Source organism: Panulirus ornatus, chromosome 35 (genome assembly GCF_036320965.1).
Source record: "Panulirus ornatus isolate Po-2019 chromosome 35, ASM3632096v1, whole genome shotgun sequence".
NCBI lineage: Eukaryota > Metazoa > Arthropoda > Malacostraca > Decapoda > Palinuridae > Panulirus > Panulirus ornatus.
The window spans coordinates 999946-1023450 of record NC_092258.1 but is presented as its reverse complement, the minus strand read 5'-3'; the positions used below and the strand labels follow the sequence as shown (position 1 = coordinate 1023450).

At 43.3% G+C, this 23505-nt stretch overlaps 1 protein-coding gene and 1 non-coding gene across 2 annotated transcripts in view; both read left to right on the top strand.

Annotated features, from left to right (window-relative positions):
• LOC139760055 (uncharacterized) overlaps window positions 1–23505 on the top strand; it is a 55188-nt gene that overhangs the window by 29366 nt on the left and 2317 nt on the right. The window contains exons 2-3 of the mRNA XM_071682821.1: window positions 20373–20525; window positions 21446–21630. Of these exons, the coding sequence (XP_071538922.1) occupies window positions 20373–20525; window positions 21446–21630 (338 nt within the window). The remainder of the gene's footprint in view (window positions 1–20372; window positions 20526–21445; window positions 21631–23505) is intronic.
• Window positions 6404–6485, top strand: TRNAS-GCU (transfer RNA serine (anticodon GCU)). Its single transcript has one exon. It is a non-coding gene; the product is annotated as a tRNA-Ser (tRNA).

Here is a 23505-nt window from a genome sequence, read left to right as displayed (position 1 = left end):
TAACTGAGGCGGTGCAGGTGTGCTGGGGTGCTGGGGTGGGAGGCTGTTCCATGGGAGCCTGCAGGACTCCACCTGGACGACTGTTGTTGGTTTGTGGGTGAGAGAGAGGCTGGAGTCTATCCTGGACTGACTCACTAGAACTGAACAGACTTTTATGTAGGAGTCTTGCCTCTTGACTGACGCTACAAGTCCTGCCTCTTGACTGACGATACAATTCCTGCCTCTTGACTGACATTACAAGTCCTGCCTCTTGGCTGACGCTACAAGCAGAAATACAGTCATAAGGTTTAAAGGCGCTGTCTTGTTATGTACAGCTCACCAGCCCAGCCCAGTGGATATGATCTATTTTGTAGTTATTGATGAAAAATGCTGTACAGTGCATGACGCAACAGCTCATAAGTCAGGAGGAAGGGATGTCAAGATCCCCAGGTCCACACTTACTCTGGCTGACAGGATAAGTGCCAAGCTGGCACTGGTGCCAAGGCTGGGTGATCCGGGTGGAACTGGTGCCAAGGCTGGGTGGTCCTGGTGGAACTGGTGCCAAGGCTGGGTGATCCGGGTGACACTGGTGCCACGGCTGGGTGATCCGGATGGCAATGGTGCCAAGGCTGCGTATCCACATGGCAGTGGTGCCAAGATTGGGTAGTCCAGGTGGCAATGGTGCCACGATTGGGTAGTCCAGATGGCAGTGGTGCCAAGGGCAGGTAGTAGGGATGACACGACCTAACACAAGATATAGTCACTTAAGTGTAGGGCACACACACACACACACACACACACACACACACACACACACACACACACACACACACACATTGTAATCAGACACACAGGGAAAGGATTTAGGCTTTGAATTTGTTCACCTGGAAGAGAGAGAAGTGAAGGGTGACCTGATCAAAACTTTTAGTTTTTCAAAGATATTGATGACGTAGAAGTGAACATGTCTTCAAGAAATGTAGGAGTAGAACAACTAGAGAACTTATCATGAAATAAGGCAAGAACCTTGAAAAGAAAGATGTGAAAAAGTACTTTTATATTATAAGGGTTGTGGATGAACGGAGCAATGTGACTGAAGACATGCTAATGTTAATTACACTGACGTCAGGTATTGCCGCTTGTTATTGCTAGAGCGAAGGGGTGGGCGGACCTTGGGTGTTGGCACGCTATTTAATGAGTGGATGATGAATAGGAGGATTGGTGGCCAGTGCACGAGATCAGCGGACTGGCTTGCTGTGGGGCGACCAGTGGAAAACCACCGGATTATTCACGATGTTCAGTCAAAAGCAAAGGACAATTTTCCTCAAGAGAAAGTTATATCTTAGTAATGAGATGCTGACGATCAGGGGAGAGAGAGAGAGAGAGAGAGAGAGAGAGAGAGAGAGAGAGAGAGAGAGAGAGAGAGAGAGACTGACGGGACACAGCTGGGGGAGGTGACCTTAAGTTTAGTGTTACATCAGGCTGTTAGTGTTATCTGGAGGTGTAGTGGCACGGGCCTGGCTTACTGCTGGTTTGGCTTACCGTTGGCTTGTCCTACATCTGCCCAGACCTCAGCTGGCTTACCGCTGGCTTAGCACCGCTGCTAGCTTGGCAGTTAATTCCAATTGATGACGTCACTCATATATATAATACAAACACATGTAAACAGAGTGATGCACATAGTGCAGTGCACTGGGATGGGGGTGGTGGGTACATTTTTGTTTAGAATTCAAACTGGTTTACTTGGGATAATTCAATACATTGGAAACTGGTTTTCAGGAGTGACTGCAAGGATTTGTTAACCGGTTACTGTGATCTTTAAAACTATTTGTTTACTGATGACTTGTTTAGCTGCTTTCTGGTAACGTGTGTTACAGTGAGGCACTGCACGCTAGGTACCAGCATCATGGCTCCATAGGCTATGTGTCAGCATCATGGCATCATAGGCTATGTTCCAGCATCGTGGCACCACACACACTAGGTTCCAGTATCATGGTACTACACACTAGATGCCAGCATCGTGGCACCACACAGTAGTACGTGGTCTTGGTAGAGTCACCTGGCGTTTCGTGCCTCAAATTGGGGTCACACACTGACCATCGGTCCTACAGGGAACGTCGAACCATTGACCTCTTTCTGACTCTGACACACACACACACACACACACACACACACACACACACACACACACACACCTTTGAACAATTTCCTATGTACCAAGTTTTTGGTGAATGTTAATCTGATCCTTTACTGTTCCCAGAAATCCTTGACCCGATAGGATCTCCTGACGGTGGTGTGAAGACCAGCGGGGACCCTCTTGCCGCCCCTCCTGGCCTGCTCTCCTGCTGGCCTGCCCCTCCTACCCTGCCCTACTGCTGCATATCCTGGCCTGCCCCTCCTGGCCTTCCTTCCGCTGTCCCCCTGGCCTGCCCCTCCTGGCCTTCCTTCCTGGTGTTCCCTTGGCCTGCCCCTCCTGGCCTTCCTTCCTGGTGTTCCCCTGGCCTGACCCTCCTGGCCATCCTTCCTGGTGTTCCCCTGGCCTGACCCTCCTGGCCCTCCATCCTGGTGTTCCCTCCCCGGCTCGGGAGGCTGCCAGTTTTGTTTTCTGGCAACCAGGGTGTTCAGGGGAGATGTTGTAAGTACTCGGCAGCAGCTGTACGTGGTCTAATGACAGCCTTTGGGACAATGAAAAAATGTAAAATAAAATCTGTAAAATAACAAGAAATTATGAAAAAGATGTGTAAAAGAAGAAGTTGTAGAAAACATAAACTGTTAAAAAGAAAACTAGGGCACTAGAAGTACATCAGCAAACCTCTCGCTCATTTCAGTAAGCCTACACCACATATTTTGACATTCTACAACAGTCTTGTTTCTCTACTTTATTTGTACAGTCCCTGCTTCTGTCTCCCCTAGATCATCTAAAGGACATCCAAAGAATGTTGAATGCTTAATTGGTAACCCTCAGCAATGTTGCCACTAGAGAGGTGAAAATAATTTGTGCAGGTGACTATTGTTGACTTTGATGTGTACTGGTGACCAGATGTTGATAATAATTTGAGTGGTTGACCAACAGTTGGCAACAGTATTTACAGTATACCAACTGTTGGCAATGATTTCGGCATTTAAGCAAAAATTGAGTAAGTTAATACCTGGGTTGACCGCGAGGTGTACCACAGGAGATGAAGTTACCATGATGTGGGTTCTCGTATGACCACAGGACCTGGACCTGACCCGCGTGGTATGTCAGGGACCTGGACCTGACCTGCATGGCCAGCAACGGGCCAGGAGTTAACACTCATAGCAAGTTGGGGAACTGGACCTGAACTGGCCTCCAGGACCTTGGATCTGTGTTTGTCTCTTGAAGTTTTATGTCCCACACTTGGTCTCGTTTGTTTCATAATCACATCATTATATGCGAGGAGCAGATCACAAAGGAATATGAAGTTTTCTTTATAGTTCGCGGATGAAGTTCCTCAGGACGATAGGCGAAATCTTCTCTGGTCCTCCCGTCACCCCTGTGTTGAACTTGTCAATCCTTTCCATATTAAAGTCAAAATTAACTCTGGTTGAGACTTTGGGGCTCAACTCAGTCCTGAAGTTACTGGTGCGTCGTGTTCCTCCTTTTTTCTTGATTCCTCCGCTCAGGTTGAGTCACGAGAGCCTTATGTTTGTTTCTGAGTTAAGTCTGGGTCCGGTCGAGGCTGCTTCATCTCTTCACCAGCCAGGTCACTGTACTCTTGTCTGCTTCGGTTTGTTACAGATTATTATTATTATTAGTATTATTAGTATTATTATCATTGTTATTGAATCTATTATTATGATTGTTGCTTTAAATGAAGATGTGTGTGGTTACCGAACTTAAGCACTTTATATATATATATATATATATATATATATATATATATATATATATATATATATATATATATATATATATATATATATATATATATATATAGAGAGAGAGAGAGAGAGAGAGAGAGAGAGTGTTTGTGAGTTGCTGTTGTAACATATGAGAGATGTATTGAAAATGAAACTTCCACATAGAATTATAACAATTATGTACTGTTGCATCAATCAGTTCATCAGCAGTTTCATTCTATAGGAAGCTGCTTATACACTACAGTGTCACTTTCTTTTGCCAGTAATAAGCTTCTCTAGTAAGATGGGCACGGTACCCGTAGCAACCGGCCGGTGGACAGTGTGCACAGCGTTCAAACATTTACACAAGGGTTCGATAATGGTCGCCAGTGTGGTACACGTTCCCATGTAAAGACTTAGAGACCTGCCACCACCTCACTCTCACAGCTGACGTCCACCTGAATACCTAACTTTCCCCAGTTTGAATATATATATATATATATATATATATATATATATATATATATATATATATATATATATATATATATATATATATATATTTCTTTTTTTTCATACTATTCGCCATTTCCCGCATTAGCGAGGTAGCGTTAAGAACAGAGGCCTGGGCCTTTGAGGGAATATCCTCACCTGGCCCCCTTCTCTGTTCTCTCTTTTGGAAAATCAAGGAAAAAATGAGAGGGGAGGATTTCCAGCCCCCCGCTCCCTTCCCTTTTAGTCGCCTTCTACAACACGCAGGGAATACGTGGGAAGTATTCTTTCTCCCCTATCCCCAGGGATAATATATATATATATATATATATATATATATATATATATATATATATATATATATATATATATATATATATATATATATATATATTCCTATGAGTCCATGGGGAAAAATGAAACACATTAAGCTCCCAAGTGCACTTCCATGTAATAATCACATCATCAGGGGAGAGACAAGGGAGAAATATTACAGTCAGTTGATATAAATCGTGAACGAAGCTAGGACGCCATTTGCTAAACATGCGATTGTCCATATATATATATATATATATATATATATATATATATATATATATATATATATATATATATATATATATAAACTGGTATCCTCGGCGAAATTAAGATATAGATTTTTTCACATGATACACATATACGTACATATACAAACACACATAGACATATACATATATACACATGTACATATTCATTCTTGCTCACCTTTAATCCATTCCCGGCGCCACCCTGCCCCACAGGAAACACCATTGCTGCCTCCTGCTTCAGCGAGGTAGCTCCAGGAAATCAGACATAAAAGGCCATATTCGTTCACACTCATTCTCTAGCTGTCATGTGTAATGCACCGAAACTACAGCTCCCTATCCACATCCAGGCCCCACAGACCTTTCCATGGTTTACCCCTGACATTTCACATGCCCTTTTTCAATCAACTGACAGCACGTCGACCCCTGTATACCACATCGTTCCAAGTCACTATTCCTTGCACGCCTCTCGCCCTCATGTGTGTTCAGACCCCGATCACTCAAAATCTTCACTCCATCCTTCCACCTCCAATTTGGTTTCCCGCTTCTCCTTGTTTCCTCCACCTCTGACACATATATCCTCTTTGTCTACCTATCCTCACTCATTCTCTTTCCACGTCTTCCCTGCGTGTCGAAAGGAAGCTACTTAAAGGGGTGGGAGCAGGGGCTGGAATTCCTCCCCTCCCGTCTTACTTTTCCAAAAGAAGGAACAAAAAAAGGGGGCCAAGCGAGGATTTTTCTCCCTAAGGCTCTGTCATCTGTTCTTAGCGCTACCTCGTCATTGCGGGAAATGGCAAATATATATATATATATATATATATATATATATATATATATATATATATATATTATCCCTGGGGATAGGGGAGAAAGAATACTTCCCACGTATTCCCTGCGTATCGTAGAAGGCGACCAAAAGGGAAGGGAGCGGGGGGGCTGGAAATCTTCCCCTCTCATTTTTTTTTTAATTTTCCAAAGGAAGGAACAGAGAAGGGGGCCGGGTGAGGATGTTTCCTCAGAGGCCCAGTCCTCTGTTCTTAACGCTACCTCGCTGAGGCGGGAAATGGCGAATAGTATGAAAGAAAGAAAAGAATATATATATATATATATATATATATATATATATATATATATATATATATATATATATATATATATATATATATATATAATGGGCTTTGCTTGACGTCTATTGGGAAAGGAATCTTTACAGGTAAATAAGTCTTAGGGAGAAGTATTGTTGAGTAAAGTGTGGCCTAGCAGGTGGCGCGGCAAGTGCTTTGTTACACTCACGTGACGTCTGGTGAGTGAGGCAAAAACAGGACGAACAAGTTTCTCAACTTTTTCCCTCACAAGGCGAGGCTACAGCCTGATCTGATCTGCTCTGGGTTCGTTTCCTGGTCCCTGTAGTTGTTCTCTGATCATGTTTTCTTTATTGTGATCTTGTGAGTATTGTGTTCTCCCAGTTAGTTGTTCTATTTTGAAATCATAAAGAACCTAATCATCAGAGTGACGAGGTGGCCGAGTGGTTAAGGCGTTGGACTGCTAATCCAATACGGTCTCCGTGCGTGGGTTCGAATCCCATCCTCGTCGGAAATTATCTTGTTTAAAACATGCCTCCCCGATGGTGTTGCGCCCACTCCATATATGAATAACGAGTTAATTACGCACACATACACAAACACATAATGATAGATATTACATAAAGATTTGTGATGAGTCAGGGTTTCGACTCAGTAGCGTCGTTAGGTCCATTCCAAATATAGCGAAGTTTCCCGCGGTGTTTTTCCTTATATGTCTGCCTCAGGAGCTTTGTTAGTTCCCGGGTTGTTTATTATAACTGGACGATAGGTATTTACCCGTGTTCGTGTGTTTTCCTCTTCACTCCATAAACAACATTCTTTGTTTGCTTTATTTTAAGTTTGGGAAGTAGATACGATGCCTGGGTCACACCCTCCAGTGTCTTACAACCAAGTCCTCCTCCAACCAAGACTCCTTCACTCCAGGACCTCCTCCAACCAAGACCAACCCCATCTCTTCAATGCCTCCTTCTTTCAAGACTCCTCCGGTGAGGACCTCCTCCAACAAAGACATATTTCCTCATGCAACCAAGAATCTCCTCACCTCACCAAGATCCCCATCCCACCAAGACCTCCTATCTAGACATTCTCTCCTATGTCCCACCAACTAGCTCTCTTGGCCTTCCTCAACTACGATGCCGTACTTGCCATGTCTTGGGACAGTGCGCATCTGGCCGCAGCTCCTGCCTCAGTGCGGATCATCACTACACCACCGCCACTGTCACCAGGAGTAGGCCGCAATCACCGCCTTGCTCCTCCTGGTTCGTTCTTTCGGTCCGTGATAATGGTAGCCTGAGTGTCGGGATCTGTGGCTCTTGAATTATCCTAAACGTCATTTGCTGTGTTGATTGCCTCTTGTTTTACCGTTCTCTGTGTTGATTGCCTTTTGCTGTACCGTTCTCAGGAAAGTAGCCATTAACTCAGTGTTGTGATCCTTAGACACGACTTTATGATCCTCGAGCACGACCTTCGAGTGCGTTGGTACTACTCTTGGCCGTTGACCTGACCCTTAAGGGTTCCGATCTGTTGGTGGCACTGGTCAGGAAACAGTATAAACAGTGTCACATATGTTGGGTTGCGTCCTCACTCATGTTGCCTTTGGCATCCCTGGTTGATGCAGGTGTGGCGCATGAGAGCTCCTGGTGTGCTTTGTCAGTATAGTAAATTCTCTTCACAATAGAATGATACAAGACAGGGAAAACGAACATTCATTGCCAAGTTAGAAACGACTGCTGCTGGTGTGAAGTACAGCAAGTAGTACAGTTGAACTATACGTGTTAGTTGTAAAAACTTATTTTTCGTGAATGTTGGTGCTGGAGAGTTACGTAGATACACACACCAGGGGGCAGGACCACCACTCCGGGGATACTACACACCAGGGGGCAGGAACACCACCCCGGGGATACTACACACAAAGGGGCAGGAACTCCACCCCTGGGATACCACACACCAGGGTGTAGGAACATCACTCTGGGGATACCACGCACCAGGGTGCAAGAACTCCACCCCGGGGACACCACACACCAGGGGGCAGGAGCTCCACTTTGGGGATACCCTGGAGGAAGAACGAGCGACCAAAGTGAGATGGGGAAACCCTCTGTGATGTTGACACTTGCCGCTGGTGAGGGACTCGGGACTATATATAGTCTTAACAGGTGCGCCTTAGATCAGCCCGGAGCTGGGGAGGTAACACTCACCCTCAGTCTCCTCCCGGGTATGCCCCATACCCTTGACAGCTTCCTGTCACTTCTTATCTTGATATTCTCCTCTTTACTGCATTTCCTCTCCTGTGACCCACTTCTTCTCTGCTTGATAATACTTATCTCTCTTATTTACCTATATTTATTTCTTCCCCTCCGTAGCTCCTTCATTTCTAGGTTCCTCCCCCGTGTTACCTTCTCTTCCACCCCTGCGTGAATACTTCGAAGACCTTATCGCAAAAAGGAGGCTGATAGCGTGCCGTCTGTGGATGCCGTCCTGAAGCTCCCTGTATTGATAGAAACTCACCACACAACTTCTCAGAACATGACAGTGACTTTTAGTCCTTCCGGAATCGTCCTCACAGTATACACCCGTCGCACAAGGTGTGTCCAGCCTTCACCCCTCACCTCGGATTGTTGTAAGTTATTACAGTCTGTGTGGGTCTTGATGAACACCGGCAAGAACATCTGGTCTTGAAAGGCAGAGCGCAGGGCAACTTAGTATAGGTAGTAAAAGACGCAGAACATCCTAATGTGTTACAGGAAATACGTTGTACGACTGGAGGTAGATTCATGTAAACATTGAGGTCAAAGACCCTTTTAAGAGACAAAATATCATCTGATGTGCAGTTGTGAATATATTAAGATGAAGATCTGAATGTTCCGGAGGTATGAGTAGCGGCAATATAAGAACCTGAGAATGATATTTTACATAAAACTGACGCAGATTATATTGGTAAAGTCCTCATGGCAACTTGTGGTTCCCTTGCCTCGAGCTGCAGCCTGGCTGGCGGGGACACTCATCCCCACAGCCATCGGAGATTTCCATGATAAACACGGAATAAGGAAGAACGACAGTGGAAAGATTCAGACACTGAGAGTAAACCGAGTGTCTGCTGGCAAATGTTAGAATCACATTCAGAAATATGGATAAGGAGATATTTAAGATACCGTTCACATTAAATACTTGACTAGAACTTAAATGCGCTTCTGAAGTATGATCACCGAACTTATATAATTATAGAGGCACAACAAATAGAGGAGGTCCAGAAGAAGCCAACATAAATGATGCCAGAATTAAGAGAACTAAGAGTGAGGCTGGAGGCCATAAGTTCGTCCGCCATTTAAGAAATAAGTAAAAGCGATGATTTGATTACACCTTTGAAGTTATTAAACCAGACAATAGATAATGTTTTAGCAAGATGCAAAGATGAAACAACTAGAGGCCATACCATGAAATCAAACAAGATACTTGATTGAAAATAAGTAAAGATCTTTTTTATGGCATTAGAGTTGTGGATGAACGGTATAAACTGTGGTAAACTTGTAAATGGCGACGACATACAAGACTCTGATAAGTTGTCCCACAGTAAAGAATGATCAAGAGATGGAGCCCCACGAGTGGAGAACACCCTCTCCGTACCATACTAATAGGTAATTACAACAGGAAATAATTTCTTACAGGTCCTACTTACAATACCTTGGTGTTCACGAATGTGAATATCGGTCGATGCACTAGAAAGTTTCGGACTGGTAACGATAGATTGAAGAAACAGAACATATAAAGCAGTCGTGATTGACAGTGGAGTAATCTGGGGGCGTAGCTGTGAATGGTAAGATCTAGATGGGTACTTTGTAAATGGCATTTAGAAATTGAATATGATGAGCCCAATGTTAATTCATTCCAAACGCTACCTCGCTAAAGTGGGAAATGCAATATAGTTTAAAAAAGAAAATCTTAGATGGTTTCAGTATGTCATTCGATCATTATGATAAACAGTTTGATACAAAAGTATGGTTTATAAGAGAGCTTAAGTCAGCCACAAGGTCAACCATTTCAGTGAAAATTCGTTTTATTATAGATTAGAAAAATTTTAACCTATCAAACTTAAAACGTAGAAATATCTAGTTTGTGAAAGAGTTACTTTTTATTAGTACGAAAAGGTAGATATAAGCGAAAAAAGGTCAGAATCCTTTCCAAACATTTATGCAAAAATGAGAGCGAGTATATAATTGTGGCATAAAAACTGTTTGCTCTAAAAAGATCAAAGCCGAATGTTGTCAGCATGGTGGGCGAGCCCGGGTAGAAGCTTAGGGCATGCATCTTCGCCACACTGCACCACGTTACGCCATCACCAGCGCCATCTACAACAGACTTCCTACCTACCACAGCCTCTTAGAAGACTCCTCCATTGAACCCTTGGCAGCCTGAGGCTAAGTGATGCAGTTATGCTTAAGTGATGGACTTGACACACGCACATGGCAGTATCTGTTAAGTAATGGCCTTCGGTAGTTTTGTCTATAAGATTGTATTACTGACTAACCGAATGATGTACTCAACCTGACACGCCCACAAGATAGACAAGTGAACTATAGTGATGGACTCAGATTTTCAGTCTTAAGTATACTGAACGTTGAAGAACTTTTCAGACGATGACGTATTCAAAAAAATCCTCATTATGTCATAGACTTTGTAGTCGAGTGTTATGTTCAGATTATTGGCAGAAATTTTACAGGGTCTTCATCTGAGCCGTAGCCACGGTGGTCTTTATCAGCAACGATCTCAAGTCTATACATCTCACCGACTCTGATATAAACCAGCACCGCTCAATTTGTGTCTCAAAGACTCCGCTTGTTAGTTTGTCTCTCTACTGACCATTGGCCCTGTACTGTGTCCGTTTGTCTGAATGATGAATTGATAGCATGTTGTTGTAGAGTTGAGGGTACTGAATGCCTTGTCCAAGGTCAGCCAGTCTCCCGCTAGGTGAAACGACCGTTTGGTCCACTCAGGCAGCTGGTTCCTCACAGGGTACGAACTGCCATTTACGGTTAAGGTGTCTGGAAAGCAGTCCACTTATGCAATCCTGGGACATGTTTAGTGCTCATGATAAACTTGATTGAAAGCTTGTTTTCTGGAGGTGAATTTTATGTGATTTTTGACAAACATTTCTAGATAATATGCCAACAGATTTTATTATCATTATTATCATTATTATTATTATTATTATTATTATTATTATTATTATTACTGGAGCTTCCGTCACAGGATAAGCCACACCGCAGCAGGGACGTACTTGAGTCCCTTTCTGAGGTGAGTGTTTACTATCTGTGACTCTAGGTCTTAGGTTTCACAAACTATGAACACGTATGAGACCTTTTCATTGATAAATATGCTTTGAGTACCTACAACGAGATTTTGCCATTAGGCATGTCTAACGCGTAGTGCTCACCGCTAGAAAAGCAGTCAAGAACATAGAGGTGGTGTTACGTGTTATCAGGTGTTGTGTGTTTGTGGACTGAATGCAAGCAAACCACGCGTACGTAAGCCAGAAAGAAAAGACCAACCTGGGCCAAGGAAGTGAACTTGATAGCCATTGTAGTTTTTGGTCTGCGCAGCTGTCACTAACCTTTCCGATACTCAGGCAGCTGTACCTCTGTGGTCCGTGGCTACATACCACCTGCTCAATAGGAGAGAGAGAGAGAGAGAGAGAGAGAGAGAGAGAGAGAGAGAGAGAGAGAGAGAGAGAGAGAGAGAGCACGCAGTAGAGGAAGTGATGTGCATGCTATGGTCAGGACGCACGTCACAAAAATGACTGTTACCGAGTGTGCAGTTGACCTTGTGCCCTTTGGCATCTTGATGCATGATTTCTCTCTGTTGCATCTCTCATATTTCGCCGAGCGAATACCTTACTCTCAGGTCAACACTCTCGCAACAAGCAAAGCCCCAGAGATATAACTGAACTGGTGTAAATCGGTAATAAGGTAAAATGTAAAATATGGTATGAGCGGGGTGTCCCTGCCAACGTCTTGCCCAGTACCGGGAAGTGGCTGTTTTGGCGCCAAAACTCTGGTCTTTGTCCGGGCTGGCGGCCAGCCAGGTGTCAGAATCTACGCACGTATGACACAAGTTCATTGCCATTGCAGCTCATGACATAGTTTTTTCATGTATCTTCTGTGTAGTCTTATATAACCAACAAAATCACGCGCTTAGTCTTCGTGAGAAGCTGGTTATCTCTTTGGTCAGCACAGTATTCAATGATAATTCCCTATTTTAAAATCCCTAGAACTCATATCCGGAAGATTTTGTGCCTGTGTCGCCTGCTCCTGGTGAAAGCCATATTGAAACTCCGAAACATGAAAAATATGAAGAGCAACTTGCCAGTTCTATATTTATGTATTAGCCATGGCCTAGATATTTGGTGGGTAGGGCGGTGGATGGCGTTGGGACGCGATCAACACATGGAGGACGCCATGTGCTTGTGTACGCAGTAGTACCAAATACCTTGTCTTGGGTTTGCAAGAATATTTCTAAGACGAAACAAGTGTACTGAACAAAGAGTAAGTTACCGTAATCCCTCGACCACGTGCAAGGTCAGAGCGTAGGGCGATGTTTAATTTTCATCTAGACAGACAGCAGTAGATGCGGACACTGTCGCGAATTGGACATGTGGTATTGTTAGTCCTGTTTAGTTTGTTATTATTATTGTTAGTAATAGTATTAGTATTATTTTCTTTTCCTAAATCCTGAAACAAATAAAAAGGCGTCGAGTCTTGTTGAAAGATTCATCTGTCACGGACGCAAATTTCATGACGACCTGTTCACTGGATGTCGGCAGTCGTTGCTGGCGGAGTGACTGGTGCAGCTAGCTGCAGCAGCCTGGATAGTAGTAGCCTGCTTAATTCGACCGCCGCGTCTTTCCTCGCTGGTAAGGTGAGACAGGAGCGAAATGATACTTGTTTTGTTCGTATTTCTTGCGATACCTTCTCTTCTCACACTACGATGCGTCTAAAACTCAGTAGCAAAAGCTGTTCGAAAAGTTCGGTGGAATGAAAACAACGGAATCAGTACAGATTCCCTGCAAGCCCGGCGGGGAATTTCAATAAAACCTAAGAAACTTCCAGTATTTTTACTTACTGTCTTAACGAGTAGGTTCTATTTATTCAACATGAAGTGTCGAACCAGAAAGTAAAAGTCTGAACACCTCTATTACTTGAAGATTGCTTTATCTTTGTTCTGAAACTATTTCTCGATAACAAGCTGCTCGCGATTATTTTACCATTAAAAAGTTTATATATATATATATATATATATATATATATATATATATATATATATATATATAATCTTCGTCGGTGAATTGTTAATCCTTTCCGTAGGTTCATATCCGCAGTTCAGGGCTTCAGATTTTGTTAGGCCTTGACTAAAATGGTAACCAGTAATACCTCTCAAAGGAGGGTTCATCTTTACGCTTGGCCTTTGATATGTATGTTTTATAAAATATATCATAAATGTCTGGTATTATCGGTTACGTAAACAAGTGAAGAACACGGGAGGTAAGCTACTGTGGTTCTGGCTGTCAGTTGTCAGTCATCAGGCGGCTGTTAGCTTCGTTAGGTCATCACATGGCTTTCAGCTCCGGTAGGTCATCAGTCGCTTTTCAGCTTCGGTAGGTCAGCGGGCGGCTGTCAGCGGGCGGCTGTCAGTTGCGGTAGCTCGTCAGGCGGCTGTCAGCTGCGGGTGATCACCAGGCTACGAGCCAAACCTACGTCGACATTCTGGCGTAGGCGAGGTACATGTTTTTAAACTTCCATATCTCGTAGGTTTTAGAATAACAAGAGATGATTTGGATGATTACTAATTTACCGTGTATTACATATTAATCATAGATGTGCCATTTGTCACAGTAATTGATAGGGTGAGATATAACACGTTCAGACGAATTTTGATTCAAAGTTCTTAGGCAAGTAGAGTCCATCCGACACTTCGCCACCAGCCTCCTGGCTACCATCCCCCACCCCGCGATAACCCAAGTTGGCTTCTAACTGACATACGCAGATGCTACCCCCATCAAGGCCACTGGGTATGAGGGCTTAGATTGGAAAAAGAAACTATTTACATACTGGCATTTCCGAAACGATTAAAAAGCTCTTCGAATGTCAATAGAAAATTCTTTGACGTTAGCTGTCATTCATGTCTGTGTGTTAAGGTCCGGTCAGTATTTTCGCATTTGGTGTAGTATATCTTACATTACAGCCTATATATTGCCCGAAGGCTGCTGCGCCGTACCTTCTGTTCTCATCCCTCTAGATTACGTCACAAAGGTGGTGACTTCAAGGCTCTCTGATTGGTTCTTGTGATGGAGGACGCGCGGGTTTAGCCTCCTCTCCTGACGCGTTGATCGGCCAGCCTCGACTTCGAGGTCCGGTACAAATACGTCCCCAACAATCTGCGACGGTGCTCCGAGTGTGCCGGCGAGGAGCTAGACAAAGCGCGATGTTTTGGTGTAACATATGAAACTGGTTATAGTACCTTCCAATACAGATAGCTCTGGGGCTCAAAAAAATATTTTAGAAGTAGATAATCATATAGCTTTTACAGAAATGATCTTGAATTAGGTAATCATACAAATGATATACAGATATTTAAGAAATAGGTAATCGTACATTTTTAAACTAGGTGCCTGTTCGATGCTTTATGAACTCTAGATTTCATAACTTCGACTAAAAACGCTAAACTGTACCAAGCATCGTCCCATTTTTCATTTTGCACAAAAAAACCTTAAGACTAAAGGAAGATCTCATGCCAATTAGTGTAGATGTTCAACGCCTCTAGAGACTTGACATGCTTTGTTATCACTTGGGTCCACACAAAGCGACAACAACTGCCATTGACCTTCCACGTAAGGCTCTGTTGTGTCCCTGAGGAGTTTCTGGGTCGCTGGAGGTCCCCAGGATATTCCACTATAGCCGTGCCTTCTTCTCTGAGCCAAGATTGACTGGTACAGGGAATATTAGGCTTAACCTTCACGATCTAAGAAAGTTAAAATTTTGATAACAACAGTAAATTCATCGTATTAAATCCATGTTGACACGCAGGTAAAACTGTTGTTAGATAAGCAGTTTACGCTGACTATTGTAGTCAATAAGTCATATCTCAGCAACTATAAGTGACACAGAACTACGTTACAGTCTTTGTATAGTTTTGTTCTCTCCTCGACCTCTTTGACATAATTATGGTATAAGCTCACTTGGTACGCCGTTTATTCTGCTCCCGTAATTACGCTATTTTGTTGTTCACTGCCGGCTAGGCAGTGACGCGATATGATGGCGGACCAACAAACAAACCTTGACTGAAGGCATGTTTATATGGTTGAGTCAGCCATAGTCAAGCAGGGGTTCCAGACAAGCGTAGCTGGTGTTACCTATGCCTCAGGTACGTCCTGTTGTATACAATAAATCAAACTCTTGATGCACTTATTTCTTTTTATGATGTGAACAGATGTCACTATTGAGAAAATTTTGTGAATTATACAGTAGAAGATGAGACAGGCGTGGATGAGCTTATTGCTCAAGAATAAGATATCGACAAATCATAGAACTTAGTCGAAATTATGAAACAACAGTGTCGGCTGCTGGCGTTGTGTGGACGCCATGCCCTCATCCCGGCCTGACTCAAGTAAAGCTAACATACGAAAGCTAATAGGGCAAGTTAAGGTCATACAACTGTGCGTTTAAAATACTGCCCTACTCCTGGGAAAGCGTCCTGGAGGTACAGTGCTTTCCTCAACTAAAAGGTGGATACAAACAATGGTGTTCCCGGCTGGAGAAGCTCCCGTAAGTGTGAGCGGGAGTCATGAATATCTCCTAAACGGATTAAGAATTCCGGGAAGCTTTATATAAAGAAGCATTTGTCACGTGGGCGGGTGGAACCAGCTGGCTGGCAAGATGGACTGGGTATGGCAGGTCGGTAGGTTTAATGTTGGAGCTGGTATTGTAGATCCTCGAGCACGACGATACGGGCCCTTAAGCACATCGGCACGACCCTTGAAGACTATATAACCTTAAAGGCCAAGTCATCGTACCCAGGATTCATAACATCTCGCTCATTTGCAGTGCATTAGTGCTAAAGGAGTTAAGAAAAGGCTCTAGTGAAATACCCACACGGTTAGCCAGATAATGATTGATGGGAAGAAACTCTGAGTAAGATTATCTGTCGTCTTTGAAAGAGAAATTCGTTGTTGAGAGTGGCAGTGATGTCTCTCTGTGGATGATCACCTGCTCTGACTCTTTTGGTGTTGGGTTGATGTTCTTGCTGATCTGGACGTGTATGTATGTGCAGAGAGAGACAGAGACCGAGCTACCAGCACCAGTGACACCGTTGGAGTCAACACAACCGAGGACGACACAGGCTGACGTCGGATTAACAAAAGTAACACCGATTTAACTGTTCAGAAGTGACACTCGAGAAGCAGCCATGAAGTGCGGTCAAGATATGTGGTGTGGTGGGGAGGAGCGAGTGCAGACATACCTGACCCACTTTGCTGGGGAGTGGGCAAGATGTTCCCTGTGAGGGTGTGTGGATGCGACGTCGAGGATCGTTTACTTTGAGGGGCGTGTGGGAGAGGTCATCCTGGAGATAGGGGTGTGGTTCGTATCGTAGATCGGGAATACGAAAGGATTTATTCTACATCACATGGTGACGGAGCATGGAGTGTCGGGTGCCGGTCCGTCAAGGTAGGAGTTTCCTGTCAAGGTTACAGAGTACCGTCAAGGCTGAAGAGTACCGTCAAGGAAAAGAGGTACCGTCAAGGAAATGGTGTACCGTCAAGGAAGGGGGGTACTGTAGAAAATAGCAAAAATGCCAATTTCAATTGGAATGTCGTGGTGGCTCTGCCCTGCCATGGTGCCATGTCCTGCCCCTGTGCCCCTCCCCTACCATGTTGTTCCTCCCTTGCCACCATGGTCCTCCTCCCCTGCCTGGTAGTCCTCCCCTGCCAGGCACATGACGTGGACCTGCCTGTCAGGCACACGACAACACCTTGCCTGCCACAGTAGGATGGCAACCTTTTGCCATATACAACAATTTGGCACTGGTCCAGCATCGTGAGTGGGATTCCCGGACGCGGCGTGGCAGGTGGCAGGCGAAATTGGACCATTCACTTGTTGCCAGCGATAGTTAGCACGTTCTGCCACTACTCCCGCTACCTTTTGTGATCCGTCTCTGCTGTTGAGCAGGGCGTCCTGCTGTCCACCTAACGGCCGGTGCGCGGGTCGGTCCAGCTAGGGAGTGTGGTCATGCCGGTGAGACCTCCATGCTGGTGAGGGACGTAAGGGTCGCTTTGGCAGAGAAGTAAAAGCGTCCTGGGCCTTCAGGTGAGACGAGGGGCACGTCACGGGCCCTACCGGTCAATGGAGACGTATCAGAGACCCTGCTGGCAGATAGGGACATGTCCCGGACTGGGACAGGCAGGTGAGACGGGGTAAGGCCAGTTAAGTTAGGTGGGCTTGGGCAGGGGGACGAGGTGGGGAGGATAGTGTGGGGGCAGCTTGGCTGCTGCTGAATGACGCCAACGCAGTGGGCGGCGAGCCAGCTGCCCCCATCCCCCCCTCGACACCAGGCAACACACACCCCTCATACACATTACCAACATACGCACACTCTCGCTATATATATATATATATATATATATATATATATATATATATATATATATATATATATATATATATATATATATCATAATTACTAGTTCACTCATGCAGTAGTCATTGAAAGTATCATATATTCCTTTCATATGATACTTTGCATGTGATATTCTCTTACATATAGTACATATATTGTGCTTCTAATTAATAATACTACCCTTTATATAATACTCACACTATACACAGTCCTCCCATTATATAATGCCCTAGAATATAATCCTCTCAGTATTTGATAAACCAAGTATATAAATCCCATTACATAATACGCCTAGTATATAATACCTCAGAGTAAGATGTTCCCAGAATATAATTTTCCCTTTATATAGTAGTCACAGTATAGTGTAGACTTTGTTATAATACTCCCTTTATATAATATTCTCTTTATATCATACTCTACATATTTTTCTGTACATGATACTGTCAGTACTCGTGTGACAGTACTGTTGGAGGAACGACTGGGAGGCTCTTCAGATTAGCACACGGTAACTGGGTGACCGTCTGGCTGCCGGAGTCACATACACCACCTCTCTATCTTCAGACATTTAAAGAAAAAAATCCCTCCATATAAATCTGTCAGTTCGTCCGTGGAAGGTGTCACCACCGCCCCAGAATAGCGGACGCCACCTCGCGATGAGATGACTCCGCTGTGGAGGACCCCTATGCACGAGGCTCTCAGCTGGCCATTGCTCGAACTCTGAGGAGGCCCGTGCACGAGGTTGTCTGCACGTCCATGCACGAAGTATCACGGAGATTTTATAAGGATGACTCATACCTAGGTGGTTATGAGAACATTTATTATGAGAGTCTTGGGTGTTGATGATGATAACCAGGACAAGACTTGGAATTGGTCTCCATACATTTCACGTCCCTGGCTGGCTGACTAACTGTGACGTCATCATATCGCTGGCTGCCTGACACTGACGTCAGCATGTCACTGGCTGCATGGCAATGATGTATTTATAGATGACGTTACGGGAAGTCCCCGATACTACGTGAGGTTAAGTAACATTGTGACGTAACGCGTCGTAACCCCCAGTTCAGGACGGATAGTTATGTATTGGAACGTAGTTGTATTGTGGCAGTGTTATGGTAACGATGGAAGGTAAATTTGTGTGGTAACGACGGATGGTAACGATGTATGGCAACGGTGAGGATGTGTGGTAAGGATTGATAGTAAGGCTGCTGCATGGTAACAGTGAATGGTAACGCTGCAAGGTAATGTGTGGAAACGTTGTATGGTAACGGTGTAACTTTTACTTCTGTGTAGATAAGACAAGTATAACGGGGCGATATATCTCTCTGGCTGTTGTTGTCTGGCATTTAGTAGAATTTATAATGAAGGAAAGATCGTTTTGATCCGTTTAGTGCTAGACTCTGGGGCAGGGCTATTCAATTGGCGGCCAAATCCGGCCCTTCACTGCTTTTTCATTGATCCTTTGACAGACTCAGAAGAATTGAAACTGTTTAATGAAATTAACGAAATTTTACATAAACAGATTTTTATCGTGACCAAGTCAGTTAATTAGCTGAATGAAACACGTGATCATATGTGATACTTAGTGTTTAGAGAAAAAGAAAATGGAGTTTTATAATCTGGCCCGACTCCTAAAGTAACTGAATATCTTTGGTGTACTATACAGACCAGACTGCTTCTTCCGTCAGGTGAAGCAATTACCTATATCAGTAAAGAAGATTATACAGTAGATTAAACAAGAAACTGAAGACTGATAAAATGAAGCTAACCCATGTTGTGTTATAGTACGTCTCTATGTAACATTAGTATGGCAGGTGTCACTACACCTACATAGGAATACATCCAAAAGATAGTATTATTATTATTATTATTATTATTATTATTATTATTATTATTGTTGTTGTTGTTATTATTTCATTTTTAACTAGTTATGAAATGTGGTGCGCGAACACCGGAGAGTTATTTGATACGATTACGAAAATTATGTATTTAAAGTTAACAGGTAATCAAACTGATATAAACATGTAATTTGATTTTGGCACAGCTACAGTATTAATGGAAAATGAATTAGTAAATAGATAGATCAGTTAAATTACTTAATCTTGTTATTGTTAGTTTTAGTGTTTGAGCAAATTGATGGCGTTCAGCCTCCGTGCTTGGTGAATGTCATGTGTCACATGTCCTCAGTGTGATCTCCGACCCTCTCACGGCATTCATATATGACACATGTGTACCTACTCCTGTCACCATGATCACCTTGGCCAAGCCTCACCTACTCCTGTCACCATGATCACCTTGGCCAAGCCTCACCTACTCCTGTCACCATGATCACCTTGGCCAAGCCTCACCTACTCCTGTCACCATGATCACCTTGGCCAAGCCTCACCTACTCCTGTCACCATGATCACCTTGGCCAAGCCTCACAAAATCATTTAAATGAAAACAGAAATAAACAGAAAGTATGTAACTCGTAGATTATTTTTCGTCATAAAGGCATTTTGTACACAGTTGCCATTTTAAGTTTTGCCGTGAACGTTTCCTGTGTTTATGTATTTCCTAAACATTTGTACCGAAAAAAGTATATATTTGCAATTTTGAAAGGACATAATGGAGTCTGACCTGACCAGACTCGGGTCGTTCAATGTTTGAATAGTGTCGGCAGGATGACTGGGAGGGAGGTCGTTTCATGGTAGTACAACGTCCAATGGACGACTCAACTTAGTTCTTGTTGTATCCGCAGGGCGGTTGGCATTGGCTTGGATGGTCTGCGGACGCGTGGTTCTGGGTGGACCATCCGCACATCATGAGCGTGTGGGGTGTGGTTTACGATGACGTCACCAGCAACGCCTTCTACCTTCTGGACACGCCCATCGCCACTCTTGACCAGATTCAGGTAAAGCTGAAGGATACACTTATGTCTTGACCAGACTCCTGATAATGCTGGAGGAGATAGTGCTTAGTGGCTAGGCTTTCAACACCAGGCACTTTAACTACAAGTACCTTCAGTATCATGGTGTTATATAATCCTCCTCATTATTGAAATACAAAACATAGCCCTTTGTGAAACATATGCGTTTCCAAAATTTCTCAAAAAATTCGTTAAAATGTAACTGACTTTTCCCTCGTAAAAAAGTCACCATCTTTTACATAGATAAGGAATGATCGTATGATTTACATGCAGTGGTAGTTTACTTATTATTATTGGTGGTCGCGATAAGACTGGCCAGGCATTGCATATTTTATTCATTCCATCCTGCAGCGTCCCTATTGTTGATCATTGTTTATCCTTTCTCGTCCCTTCGTCTTTAAAAATATAGGTCATACTTTACAAAATATGCCATGTCTTTCTACTTTGCAAATTTCTTCTGCTTGAAATTTATCTAAAGTAAGTAGATCATATAGTCTTTGTCTGTGTGTCCCAATAATCTGGATGCCTGCACAGCTTTGTCGTATTACAAGAACATTCCAGTGTCCGCCTCAGCGCTCCAGATGCACTCCTGATATTACCATAGTTAGACCTATGTTTCCGGAGTACTTGTACCCACGTACCTTACACACCCGATTAATATATATATATATATATATATATATATATATATATATATATATATATATATATATATATATATATATATATATAAGATTCCTCCTTCCGAAACTTTTTCATTGCACGTTTTCCTTCCGTCCAATAGATTATCCTAAACAAGTCTGGCTCTTTACACAACTCCAAAGAAACGCTCAATATAAGCCCAAGTAACACATCCCCTACATAGATGGCCGTAACATATCCGCATGTGACTGTCTTTTCTGCAGACACGGCTGACGGCTTGCGGGATCTCTGTGCCAGAGGAGCTGGTTTGGACTGTGATCTACCAGGTCGGGTCAGCGTTGCTCCACATGCTCCAGACGGGACTCCCTTACACGCCTCTGGCACTCGACAACATTTTCCTCCTGAGAGACAGGCTGGCCCTCGAGAACATGCTCTCCAGGAAGCACAGGTGAGGCGCAACTGGTTTGCCTTGAAGTGGGATGGTGGGAATGTGAATGACTTGTCCCATTATGTCGGCTCCCGGACTCGAGGAAGGAACTTGTTTATCTAACGGTTGAGCAGTTCATTCCAAAACACAAGGACGTTGGGTCCCATATTGCGGCTTGCAAGAACTCGTTTCCTGGTGTGAAATTATGACACACTGAATGCTGGGTTGCCCCATAACTTAAGTACTATGATGTCTACCTGTTGCAAGAATATTGTAGTTTACTGTGTAAAGTAACGGTTTTCTAGCCTGTCATAGAAAACGTGATTGTGTATGTTAGTCATGAGCTATACTTGGACAAGACCTGATCAGAAAGGCGTATGTTCTTGTGTAGTATTTTTCTATTGTCCATTTTCTGACGCTTATATGAGCAATAACTTTAGCTAATTCCCTCCTTATTTACACACTGTACAGAAGTACTACATTTTACTTAACGAAAATACGTTACTTAATGCTGCTGTACAGCTCATTATTGCAACCTTCACAAATAACTTTAGCATAAAAATGATGGCGGAAGTGTTTCATTGTTATGACTGTTGGTAGCGATTGCTTCTTAATTTTCTCTATTGTCTACAGGCTTCAGTATTCTTTATCTTTTGAGATTTTTTTTTTATACATTTACCTTTTCAGTAAGTTATGGTAAAAAAAAATATTTGGTTTTCTTTAAATAAATTTCATAGAAAACCTATTCCGAGGTGTGAAGGGGTGACTTTAATAGTAACTAATACTTGTAATAGTAATTCAAAATCAATGCCATACTAGTTTTCTGCTCTTTCACCTTATATGTGCATTTTTCATTCAGACATGGACATAGGTGGACATCAAACCTGATCCTTAGTTGAATTATGAAAGGGTTAAAAGAAGTAAATATTAAGGACTCGAGAAAGTGGAAAAATCTCTATTTTATAAAGATGGTAGGTCGCATTTTTTCTTGGAAAGCTAAGTCGGCTGCTTTAGACTGAACTGTCTGTTTTTCTAGAACTAGAATCTCCCCAGATGTGAGAGCTTACTCCATACACGCACGGATAAATCCTTTGTGCCGTGGTAGCAGCTACTATACACGGCTTGTAAAGAATGCGCAGGTTCTCGGAGGCAGACTTAGCTCTCCATGTACTGTGCGATTCCAAAAAATGTTATATGTTATACTGAAACTAATGATGTTTAGCATGTCGAGTGTTGAAATTACAGAGCTCTGAAAAAGAGATGGGAAAGTTATGCAGAGGTTCAGCGAGAGTTGGATAAAGATTCAGAGGCATTAAACTTGACCAGATTTAACCCAGCAGAAATGATCTTTCCTAGGCTGAATTTAGTGGGGAAGTATCGAAACGACGCAATTAGAGTGATAAAGTATGGAAGTGGATTTTGGGTATGTTTAGAAACGCAGTGTTGACTCTTCGGCGTTAGAGTGAGTTTGGTTATCTATTGAAGAAAGGATTTCGTTGTATAAAGGATGAATCTAGATATGAGGGAGCAATATGATGAGGGAAGATAAAAGAGATGAGGTTGGAGATGAGACACCATTGCCGTACCAAGTCAAAAGCTTTCGATATATCAAGGGTTACAACAACGCTGGGTTCTCCACAGTATCAGAGATAATGATCAGAGAACGGGCTGTGATATGGAAGATTCTTGGGGATATGGGGATTAAGGAAGAATTCAAAGAATGGAAATAGTAGATCATAGCATCATGACAGAAGGTGGAAGGGCTTGAACTATCACCCTTCCATGGGATAGAAGTCATAGGACACACCAGTGCATGTATTAACTCAGCGATAACCAAATAGGTTAATTTTATGTGTTCATGTATATGTCCTGCCTGTGGTGCGTCAGTAACCAGGT